Source organism: Eschrichtius robustus, chromosome 12, assembly GCF_028021215.1.
Source record: "Eschrichtius robustus isolate mEscRob2 chromosome 12, mEscRob2.pri, whole genome shotgun sequence".
Lineage (NCBI taxonomy): Eukaryota > Metazoa > Chordata > Mammalia > Artiodactyla > Eschrichtiidae > Eschrichtius > Eschrichtius robustus.
The window spans coordinates 39,678,225-39,690,735 of NC_090835.1; the positions used below are offsets into that span (position 1 = coordinate 39,678,225).

The following is a 12,511-nucleotide window of genomic DNA, read 5'->3' on the forward strand; positions in this document are numbered from 1 at the left end:
TCCCAAGGCTACATCTAGTCACTTTCTGGCTGGGCCCAGCAAAGAGATGGAGGACTTTGTCCTATGCCTACTGGGCCTTTGGTCAGTACCTAGGCTGTGGTATGGACATACCAGCAAGGTTTCCACCTTTTTCTATTCCTTTCCAATCTGGTGTGGGTGAAGGGGCAGCTTGGGAAATAGCATGGCCTCTCCAGTTTGCCTTTGCCCTCTCCCCAGGGGCAAAGGATAACAGTGCCTTGTGGTCTGCTCAACACCATCAAGCAATGCTGGCCCAGGGCCCAGGGTGGCGTATGGGGAGAGTAGGGGTGTGCAGACCTAGTCCTGGGAATCCTGGTGGGAATGCTCAAGAGGAGAAACAGGCACAGTGGTCGTTCCTGCCCTGGGCCTTTATTCCCTTTTCTCAAGGAACATGTTTGGCCTACTGAGTTCTTCCAGGCTTATTTATCTGCCTTTGGCTCGCAAATTACTATATCACTGAAACTCCAACTACCTACAAGGGCTTCCTCCTTTGACATCTCACAGACTTCCTGCCGGACTTCTGAGGGTCCTATGGTCATGCCACTATGCCACCCAGCGGTCAGGGTGGTTCTGACTTTACCATGCCTTTGCTCTTGCTGTCCTCTTTGCCCACATGGCTTTCCTCCAGATCTTCCTGTGGTTAGATTCTGCCCAGGCCTCGCAGTCAGCTTGAATGTACCCCCTTAAAGTGGGCCCTCTTGTTTTCCACCATAGCCGGAACCACACCGGGGTGGTAATGTGCATGCTTGCATGTGGCTCTCAGAGCCTAGTAAGGGCTGGCAAACGTTTGGATCTTAGAGTCTATTGAAAGAAGAAATGAAAGGTGAAAGGCACTAACGACGCCGCTTAGCGGGTAGACCACTCATTTCCTGCCCCTGGACCGGAGACTGCCCGGGCAGCCGGGCTGGCGGCCGGCCCACTGGCGCACGCGCACTGAGGTCCGGCGCTTGGCGGGAGCGCGCACGCCCGCGGCCGCGTGCGTCACAACCCGGGCTCCCGCCCCGCCCATCCAGCTCGCCCGCCTGTCTGTGCCGGAGGCGGCGGTGGCTGCCTAGTGACAGCGGCGGCGGCACCAGGCCAGCCGGAGCAGCGTAGGGTGGTGCGGCCCGGAAACGCACACCCGGACAAAGGGCGGCGTGGCGCGAGGACGACCCGACCCGGGTCGCGCGTGAGGGGACCTCGCGGGCGCGGGGCGAGAGGCCGGAGTGAGGGAGCACCCAGGCGGTGGCCGCCGGCGGCCCGGTCCCGCCTGCCGCCGCCGGCATGAGCCACATCCAGATCCCGCCCGGGCTCACAGAGCTGCTGCAGGGCTACACCGTGGAGGTGTTGCGGCAGCAGCCGCCCGACCTCGTCGACTTCGCGGTGGACTACTTCACCCGCCTGCGCGAGGCCCGCTCCAGAGCTTCCACCCCGCCCGCCGCCCCTCCTTCCGGCTCCCAGGGTCTAGAGCCCGGCCCTGGCCTTGTCGCCGATGCGATCACGGACAGCGAGTCGGAAGACGAAGAGGACTTGGACGGTAGGCGGAGGGCTGGGCCGAGGTTCGCGGTGGGGGGTACGGAGGGAGCGGTGCCGAGGGTCTCTAGAGACCCAGGAGGGGCTGCTGGGGGCCAGGCCCGCCACACTGGGCCGTGGGACCTTGAAGCCCTCGAGTGGAGTTTGTCCGGATTCCCCCAGCCGCCGGCGTGAGCGCGGCGTGCGCCACTTCCAAATTGAGCTCGGCGGTCCTTTGAGCTCTAGAGCGCACAGAGCGAGTTGTGAGGTTCAGCTCGAGGGAAAACGTGCGCGCTTTCGGCGCGCGTGCTGGCGCGGGGCCCGAGGGGCGTGGAGCCCACGGCCGCCTCGCCTCGGCTGGAGACCCTTCACGCAGTTTCGTTCCGAAGAGAACATTCACATCCACTGATTCGTATTTCCTAACGAGGACGGTAACTTTGGAAAGAATTCATTTTGTGAAAAGTTATTGTGAAAAACTTTAAGCATAGACAAAAATAGGAAAGGTGAAATGAACCTTCTATATGCCAATACCCACATTACACAGTTGAAATATCTGTCAGAAATGTTTCATTTGTACCTTTTTTTTCTCCTTTGCTGAAGAATTTTAAAGCATATCCCAGTATTTCACCCTTGAATACTTGAATATGCATTTCTTAATGTTGACCCTGGGTAGATATATATATATTTTAATTTGGCTAAAATGATTGGATCAAATTTGGTGAGGGTAAACAATAACTTTTTTTCGCATATGGGGTGCAGGAAAGAAGACAAGTAACACTTGTACATCTGATTTAAGCAAGATTGTCAAAAAGCATTTCCATTTTCTGTGATTGCTTCAACATAGGCTTTGTCAATTTAATAGAATTACCCTACTTTTGAACAGCCAAAATTTAACAAAACAATGAAAACATTTGAGAGGCAAAGTTAGAGTCTTAGTGTTACTGGATCATACTGAAAAAAAACCCAACAACCTAGTTCTGAGTTGAATCCACATTCAAGTTAGGCTGGCAGAGAGTTAATTATTGGTCATCGCTGTTGGACGTTGTAAGCTTCAGTGTTCTGGACAACTTCCCTAAGTTTATTCATGCTAAGAGTGGAGATTTCTCTACCGTGTTTCCCTTGACTTAATGCACATTAAATTATGAGTTTTTCACCTTAAACCTGGAAATCAGAAATTATTTTCCAAATCTCTGTCACAGAATTGCTTTGTGGTCTAAGACAAGCTGTGGAACCTGTTTGATTTCAAATTTACTTATCTTTAAAATAGGGTTCGTGACAACAATCTCACAACAGTCTCAACAATTTCACTGTCATAACAATAAATCACAAAGCTGGAACTTGCTTTGCAACAATTTTTATTTACACAAAACATTAGTATTTTAGCTATTAGTCCCAGATGAGTAAAACAGAGTTTACAAGTTTTGTGTTATGTCTTCATTCTTTGTCATCTTTAATATCTTTTTCAAAGTTGAATTGACTTAAATCTTTGTAACCCTGTGCTTTATTTTATTGGTATTTAAATTTTTTGTTTGTTTATATCTCTTCAGTGACTGTGCTAAGTATATTATAGAAATCAACACAAGGTGAACTTCTATTTACAGATAATAACTTAAAAATACATGGCACACAGTGAGATACCACTTCACACCCATGAGGATGACTATTATGAAAAAAAAGAAAGAAAACTTGAGGGTTCTAATTCCTCCCCATCCTTGTCAACACTCATTATCTTTATTATTATAGCCAGCCTAGTGGGTAGGAAGTATTGTAGTACCTCACGGTAGTTTTGCTTTGCAGTTCCGTAATGATGTTGAGCATCTTCCCATGTGTTTTTTTTTTTTTTTTTAAGGAATGTAGTTTATTTATTTATTTATTTATAACTGTGTTGGGTCTTCGTTTCTGTGCGAGGGCTTTCTCTAGTTGCGGCAAGCGGGGGCCACTCTTCATCGCGGTGCGTGGGCCTCTCAGTGTCGCGGCCTCTCTTGTTGCGGAGCACAGGCTCCAGACGCGCAGGCTCAGTAATTGTGGCTCACGGGCCCAGTTGCTCCGCGGCATGTGGGATCTTCCCAGACCAGGGCTCGAACCCGTGTCCCCTGCATTGGCAGGCAGATTCTCAACCACTGTGCCACCAGGGAAGCCCTTTTCCATGTGTTTGTTGGTCATTTGTGTATCTTCTTTGAAGAAATGTCTATTCCGAGCCTTTGTCCATTTTTTAATTGGTTTATTTGTGTTTTTATTATTAAGTTGTAAGTGTTCTCTGTATATTCTAAACAAATCCTTTATCAGATATATGACTTTAAAATATTTTCTGTCATTTAGTGGGTTGTTTTACTTTTGTTTTTATATAAATTTATTTATTTATTTATTTGGCTGTGTTGGGTCTTAGTTGTGGCACACGGGATCTTCGTTGCGGCATGCAGGATCTGTCATTGCAGTGTGCGGGCTTCTCTCTAGTTGTGGTGCATGGGCTCTAGAGCACGCGGACTCAGTACTTGTGGCGTGCGGGCTCTCTAGTTGTGGCGCGCGGGTTTACTCTCTCCAGCTGTGGTGTGCGGGTTTTCTCTCTCCAGTTGTGGTGTGCGGGCTCCAGAGCGTGTAGGCTCTGTAGTTGTTGTGCGGGGGCTCCAGAGTGCGTGGGCTCTGTAGTTTGCTGCACAGGGGCTCTCTAGTTGAGGCGCATGGACTCAGTAGTTGCCCTGTGGAATGTGGGATTTTAGTTCCCTGACCAGGGATCAAACCCGTGTCCCCTGCGTTGGAAGGAGGGTTCTTTACCACTGGACCACCAGGGAAGTTCCACTTCATTCTTTTATATGTGGGTATCCAGTTGTTCCAGCACCACTTATTAAAAAGACTATTCAGGGACTTCCCTGGTGGCGCAGTGGTTAAGAATCTGCCTGCTAGTGCAGGGGACACGGGTTTGATCCCTGGTCCCGGAAGATCCCACATGCCTTGGAGCAGCTAAGCCTGTGTGCCATAGCTAGTGAGCCTGCACTCTAAGCCTGCGAGCCACAACTACAGAGCCTGTGTGCCACGACTGCTGAAGCCTGTGCACCCTAGAGCCCATGTGCCGCAACTACCGAAGTCCCTGTGCTCTAGAGCCCACATGCTGCAACTACTGAAGCCTGTACCTTGCAACAAGAGAAGCCACCACGATGAGAAGCCCCTGCACTGCAACGAAGAGTAGCCCCCGCTCACTGCAACTAGAGAAAGCCCGCACGCAGCAACAAAGACCCAACACAGCCACAAAAAACAAAAAAGCAAAAAATTAAAATAAAAAGACTATTCTTTCCCCATTTAATTGTCTTGGTACTCTTGTTGAAAATCAGTTGACTGTAAATGTGAGAGTCTGTTTTGAACTCTCAGTTCTATTCCATTGATCTGTATATCTGTCTGTATGCCACTACTACACTGTTTGATTACTGTAGATTTGTGGTAGTTTTGGAATCAGGAAATGTGAATTCTCCAACTTTGTTCTTTTTCAAAGTTGTTTTGGCTATTTGCAGTTCCATATGAATTTTAGGATTAGTTTGTCAATTTCTGCAAAAAGGCCATCTGGGATTTTGACAGAAATTGCATCGAATTTGTAGATTAATTTGGAGAGTATTGCCTTTTTACAACGTTAAGTCTTCTGATCTATGAGTATGGGATGTCTTCCCATTTATTTAGATCTTCTTTAATTTCTAAATTAAAGAACTACAAATGTTTGATTGGTTCAATATGGTGGAGTAGAAGGACGTGCTCTCACTCCCTCTTGCGAGAGCACCGGAATCACAACTAACTGCTGCACAATCATTGACAGGAAGACACTGGAATTCACCAAAAAAGATACCCCACATCCAAAGACAAAGGAGAAGCCACAGTGAGACCGTAGGAGGGGTGCAATCACAATAAAATCAAATCCATAACTGCTGGGTGGGTGACTCACAAACTGGAGAACACTTATACCACAGAAGTCCACCCACTAGAGTGAAGGCTCTGAGCCCCATGTCAGGCTTCCCAACCTGGGGGTCCGGCAAAGGGAGGAGGAATTCCTAGAGAATCAGACTTTGAAGGCTAGTGGGATTTGATTGCAGGACTTCGACAGGACTGGGGGAAACAGAGACTCCACTCTTGGAGGACACACACAAAGTAGTGTGCGCATCGAGACCCAGGGGAAGGAGCAGTGACCCCATAGGAGACTGAACCAGACCTACCTGCTAGTGTTGGAGGGTCTCCTGCAGAGGCAGGGGGGGGTCTGTGTCTCACCATGAGGACAAGGACACTGGCAGCAGAAGTTCTGGGAAGTACTCCTTGGTATGAGCCCTCCCAGAGTCCGCCATTAGCCCCACCAAAGAGCCTGGGTAGGCTCTAGTGTTGGGTCGCCTCAGGCCAAACCACCAACAAGGAGGGAACCCAGCCCCACCCATCAGCAAACAAGTGGATTAAAGTTTTACTGAGCTCTGCCCACCAGAGCAACAGCCAGCTCTACCCACCACCAGTCCCTCCCATCAGGAAACTTGCACAAGCCTCTTAGATAGCCTAATCCACCAGAGGGCAGACAGCAGAAGCAAGAAGAACAGTCCTGCAGCCTGTGGAACAAAAACCACATTCACAGAAAGACAGACAAGATGAAAAGGCAGAGGGCTATGTACCAGATGAAGGAACAAGACAAAACCCCAGAAAAACAACTAAATGAAGTGGAGATTGGCAACCTTCCAGAAAAAGAGTTCAGAATAATGATAGTGAAGATGATCCAGGACCTCAGAAAAAGAATGGAGGCAAAGATCGAGAAGATGCAAGAAATGTTTAACAAAGACCTAGAAGAATTAAAGAACAAACAAACAGAGAGGAACAATACAATAAGTGAAATGAAAACTACACTAGAAGGAATCAATAGCAGAATAACTGAGGCAGAAGAACGGATAAGTGACCTGGAAGACAGAATGGTGGAATTCACTACTGCGGAACAGAATAAAGAAAAAAGAATGAAAAAAAAATGAAGACAGCCTAAGAGACCTCTGAGACAACATTAAACGCAACAACATTCACATTATAGGGGTCCCAGAAGGAGGAGAGAGAGAAAGGACTAGAGAAAATATTTGAAGAGATTATAGTTGAGAATTTCCCTAACATGGGAAAGGAAATAGCCACCCAAGTCCAGGAAGCGCAGAGAGTCCCATACAGGATAAACCCAAGGAGAAACATGCCGAGACACATAGTAATCAAATTGGCAAAAATTAAAGACAAAGAAAAATTATTGAAAGCAGCAACGGAAAAATGACAAATAACATACAAGGGAACTCCCATAAGGTTAACAGCTGATTTCTCAGCAGAAACTCTACAAGCCAGAAGGGAGTGGCATGACATATTTAAAATGATGAAAGGGAAGAACCTACAACCAAGATTACTCTACCCAGCAAGGATCTCATTCAGATTCGATGGAGAAATCAAAAGATTTACAGACAAGCAAGAGCTAAGAGAATTCAGCACCGTCAAACCAGCTCTACAGCAAATGCTAAAGGAACTTTTCTAAGTGAGAAACACAAGAGAAGAAAAGGACCTACAAAAACAAACCCAAAACGATTAAGAAAATGGTCATAGGAACATACATATCGATAATTACCTTAAACGTGAATGGATTAAATGCTCCAACCAAAAGAGAAAGGCTTGCTGAATGGATACAAAAACAAGACCCATATATATGCTGTCTACAAGAGACCCACTTCAGACCTAGGGACACATACAGACTGAAAGTGAGGGGATGGAAAAAGATATTCCATGCAAATGGAAATCAAGAGAAAGCTGAAGTAGCAGTACTCCTATAAGATAAAATAGACTTTAAAATAAAGAATGTTACAAGAGACAAGGAAGGACACTACATAATCATCAAGGGATCAATCCAAAAAGAAAATATAACAATTATAAATATATATGCACCCAACATAGGAGCACCTCAATACATAAGGCAACTGCTAACAGCTCTAAAAGAGGAAATCGACAGTAACACAATAATAGTGGGGGATTTTAACACCTCACTTACACCAATGGACAGATCATCCAAACAGAAAATTAATAAGGAAACACAAGCTTTAAATGACACAATAGACCAGATAGATTTAATTGATATTTATAGGACATTCCATCCAAAAACAGCAGATTACACTTTCTTCTCAAGTGCGCACAGAACATTCTCCAGGATAGATCTCACATCTTGGGTCACAAATGAAGCCTCAGTAAATTTAAGAAAATTGAAATCATATCAAGCATCTTTTCTGACCACAATGCTATGAGATTAGAAATCAATTACAGGGAAGAAAGACGTAAAAAACACAAACACATGGAGGCTAAACAATTCGTAACTAAATAACCAAGAGATCACTGAAGAAATCAAAGAGGAAATCAAAAAATACCTAGAGACAAATGACAATGAAAACACGACGATCCAAAACCTGTGGGATGCAGCAAAAGCAGTTCTAAGAGGGAAGTTTATAGCAATACAAACCTACCTCAAGAAACAAGAAATCTCAAATAAACAATCTAACCTTACACCTAAAGGAACTAGAGAAAGAAGAACAAACAAAACCCAAAGTTAGTAGAAGAAAAGAAATCATACAGATCAGAGCAGAAATAAATGAAATAGAAACAAAGAAAACAATAGCAAAGATCAATAAAACTAAAAGCTGGTTCTTTGAGAAGATAAACAAAATTGATAAACCATTAGCCAGACTCATGAAGAAAAAGAGGGAGAGGACTCAAAACAATAAAATTAGAAATGAAAAAGGAGAAGTTAAACAGACACCGCAGAAATACAAAGCATCCTAAGAGACTACTACAAGCAACTCTATGCCAATAAAATGGACAACCTGGAAGAAATGGACAAATTATTAGAAAGGTATAGCCTTCCAAGACTGAACCAGGAAGAAATAGAAAATATAAACAGACCAGTCACAAGTAATGAAATTGAAACTGTGATTAAAAATCTTCCAATCTCAAAACAAATGTCCAGGACCACATGGCTTCACAGGTGAATTCTATCAAACATTTAGAGAAGAGCTAACACCCATCCTCCTCAAACTTCCAAGAAGTTGCAGAGGAGGGAGCACTCCCAAATTCATTCTATGAGGCCACCATCACCCTGATACCAAAACCAAAGATACTACAAAAAAAGAAAATTATAGACCAGTATCACTGATGAATATAGATGCAAAAATCCTCAACAAAATACTAGTAAACAGAATCCCACAACACATTAAAAGGATCATACACTATGGTCAAGTGGGATTTATCCCAGGGATGCAAGGATTCTTCAATATACGGCAATCAATCAGTGTGATATACCATACTAAGAAATTGAAGAATAAAAACCATATGATCATCTCAATAGATGCGGAAAAAGCTTTTGACAAAATTCAACACCCATTTATGACAAAAACTCTCCAGAAAGTGGGCATAGAGGGAACCTACCTCAACATAATAAAGGCCATATATGACAAACCCACAACAAACATCATTCTCAATGGTGAAAAACTGAAAGAAAGCATTTCCTCTAAGATCAGGAACAAGACAAGGGTGTCCACCTCACCACTATTATTCAACATAGTTTTGGAAGTCCTAGCCATGGCAATCAGAGAAAACAAATAAATAAAAGGAATACAAATTGGAAAAGAAGAAGTAAAACTGCCGCTGTTTGCAGATGTCATGATACTATACATAGAGAATCCTAAAGATGCCACCAAAAAGCTACTAGAGGTAATCAATGAATTTGGTAAAGTTGCAGGATACAAAATTAAAGAAATTTCTTGCATTCCTATACACTAATGATGAAAAGTCTGAAATAGAAATTAAGGAAACACTCCCATTTACCATTGCAACAAAAAGAATAAAATACCTAGGAATAAACCTACCTAGGGAGACAAAAGACCTGTATGCATAAAACTGTAAGACACTGATGAAAGAAATCAAAGATGATACAAACAGATGGAGAGACATACCATGTTCTTGGATTGGAAGAATCAATATTGTGAAAATGACTATACTACCCAAAGCAATCTACTGATTCAGTGCAATCCCTATCGAATTACCAGTGGCATTTTTTACAGAACTAGAACAAAAAATCTTAAAATTTGTATGGAGACACAAAAGACCCCGAATAGCCAAAGCAGTCTTGAGGGAAAAAAACGGAGCTGGAGGAATCAGACTCCCTGACTTCAGACTATACTACAAAGCTACAGTAATCAAGACAATATGGTACTGGCACAAAAACAGAAATATAGATCAATGGAACAGGATAGGAAGCCCAGAGATAAACCCACACAGCTATGGTCAACTAATCTACAACAAAGGAGGCAAGGATACACAATGGAGAAAAGACAGTCTCTTCAATAAGTGGTGCTGGGAAAACTGGACAGCTACATGTAAAAGAATGAAATTACAACACTCCCTAACACCATACACAAAAATAAACTCAAAATGGATTACAGACCTAAATGTAAGACTGGGCACTATAAAACTCTTAGAGGAAAACATAGGAAGAACACTCTTTGACATAATTCACAGCAAGATCTTTTTTGATCCACCTCCTAGAGTAATGGAAATAAAAACAAAAATAAACAAATGGCACCTAATGAAACTTAAAAGCTTTTGCAAAGCAAAGGAAACTACCAACAAGACAAATGGGAGAAAATATTTACAAACAAATCAACGGACAAAGGATTAATCTCCAAAAACTGCTCATGCAGCTCAATATTAAAAAAAAAACAACCCAATCGAAAAATGGACAGAAGACCTAAATAGACATTTCTCTAAAGAAGACATACAGATGGCCAAGAAGCACATGAAAAGCTGCTCAACATCACTAATTACTAGAGAAATGCAAATCAAAACTACAATGAGGTATCACCTCACACCAGTTAGAATGGGCATCATCAGAAAATCTACAAACAAATGCTGGAGAGGGTGTGGAGAAAAGGGAACCCTCTTGTACTGTTGGTGGGAATGTAAATTGATACAGTCACTCTGGAGAACAGTATGGAGGTTCCTTAGAAAACTAAAAATAGTATTACCATATGACCCAGCAATTTCACTACTGGGCATCTACCCAGAGAAAACCATAATTCAAAAAGACACATGCACCCCAATGTTCATTGCAGCACTATTTACAATAGCCAGGTCATGGAAGCAACCTAAATGCCCATCGACAGACGAATGGATGAAGAAGATGTGGTACATATATACAATGGAATATTACTCAGCCATAAAAGGGAACGAAATTGGGTCATTTGTAGAGACGTGGATGAATCTAGAGACTGTCATACAGAGTGAAGTAAGTCAGAAAGAGAAAAACAAATATCGTATATTAACGCATATATGTGGAAACTAGAAAAATAGTACAGATGAACCAGTTTGCAGGACAGAAATTGAGACACAGATGTAGAGAACAAACATATGGACACCAAGGTGGGAAAGCGGCGGTGGTGGTGGTGTGATGAATTGGGAGATTGGGATTGACATATATATACTAATATGTATAAAATGGATGACTAATAAGAACCTGCTGTATAAAAATATAAATGAAATAAAATTCAAAAATTCAAAAAAGGAAAGAACTACAAATGTTTTGTGGTTCTCAGAATATAAGTTTTGCACTTCTTTTGTTAAATTTATTCCTAAGTAATTTATTCCTTTTGGTGTGATTGTAAATGGAATTGTTTTCTTAATTTCATTTTCAGATTGCTCATTGCAAGTGTATAGAAATGCAGTTAATTTTTCAAATATTGACCTTGTATCTTGCAGCCTTGCTGAACTTGTTTATTAGTTTTGTAGTTGTTTAGTGGATTCCTTAGGATATTTCCCCAGCATTTTTTATTGCACAATGTATATCACGTAACAGTAGGAGCTGGTCTAAATTGCATTAGTGGAACTTTTTTGGGACTTGCTTAACAATAATATTCCTGCAGTTCACATATTTGGATCTTTCCGTAGGATTTTGACACTGTTGAACCAGCCCCCTTTGAAACTGCTTCCCTCCTTGGCATCTGTGTCTTTATTCCCCTTGGTCTTCATCCACCACTTGGCCTCCTTTCTGCCCTTTAAATGTTTGTTGATGATCCCCAAAATTTAGTTTGTTACCATTTCTCCCTCAGTGAGCAATTGTCTTCCTGAGCATTTGTTTACTGCCTTGAACCTGAACGTTCAAAATCAAAACTACAGCTCAAAACTTGGTCTACTAGACACACACCTATTTATGCTCATCTTGTTGGCTCATCACCTGTCATTCATCTGTCAAACTCATGAAGCCTAAAACTGATGTGGTTAACGTGTCACACTGCTGTTTCTTCTAATTTCTTCAGCAAGAAACCCAGGAATCAGTCACTTTCTCCTTCTCTCTCTCTCTTTCTCTCATTTATTTTAATCTCTGGGCTCCCCCATCTTCTCCTTCCCTACTGTCCCTGCCTTGAGTTTGGTTTTTATTGATTCTTAACTGGATGCACCTGAGCATCCTGTAGGTCTCCCACTCTTCTCTCCTCCGCCCCATCTATTCTCTACACCATCACCACAATCAGCTTTCTTTCCTTTTTCTTCCTTTTAAAAAATTTTGGTAAAATATACATAATGTAAAATTTGCCATTTTAACCGTTTTAAGTGTACAGTTCAGTGGCATTAAGTACATTCACAATGTTGTGCAATCACCTTTTTCAGTTAAGTAAACTTTTTCTGAAGTGAAACATATATGCAAAAGGGGGTACAAATCATAAATATGCAGCTTGATTGTTTATAAAGTGTACACACTGTGTATCCCATCAACTAGATCAGGAAATATCAGCTGGAGGAGACCTTCACATCAAGAGCATACATTTTACATAATTGTAACCGTAAATACAGTTCTGCAATTAGGACAGCTAGCATTTTTTAAGCCTTTATTCTGTATTAGGCTCAGTGTTCAGTGATTTATTTGCATTATTTCATTGAATCTTCCTGATCTTTTAAGGTAGGGATAATAGTTATCTCCATTTCACAGATGAGG

General features: G+C 42.6%; 1 protein-coding gene across 1 annotated transcript in view; it reads left to right on the forward strand.

The window, feature by feature from the left end:
- Positions 1–1,019: 1,019 nt before the first annotated feature.
- The window catches only part of PRKAR2A (protein kinase cAMP-dependent type II regulatory subunit alpha), an 83,087-nt gene continuing 71,595 nt past the window's right edge, over positions 1,020–12,511 (forward strand). Inside the window, exon 1 of the mRNA XM_068557448.1 lies at positions 1,020–1,534. Coding sequence (XP_068413549.1) covers positions 1,282–1,534 — 253 coding nt within the window. The 5' untranslated portion in view covers positions 1,020–1,281. The remainder of the gene's footprint in view (positions 1,535–12,511) is intronic.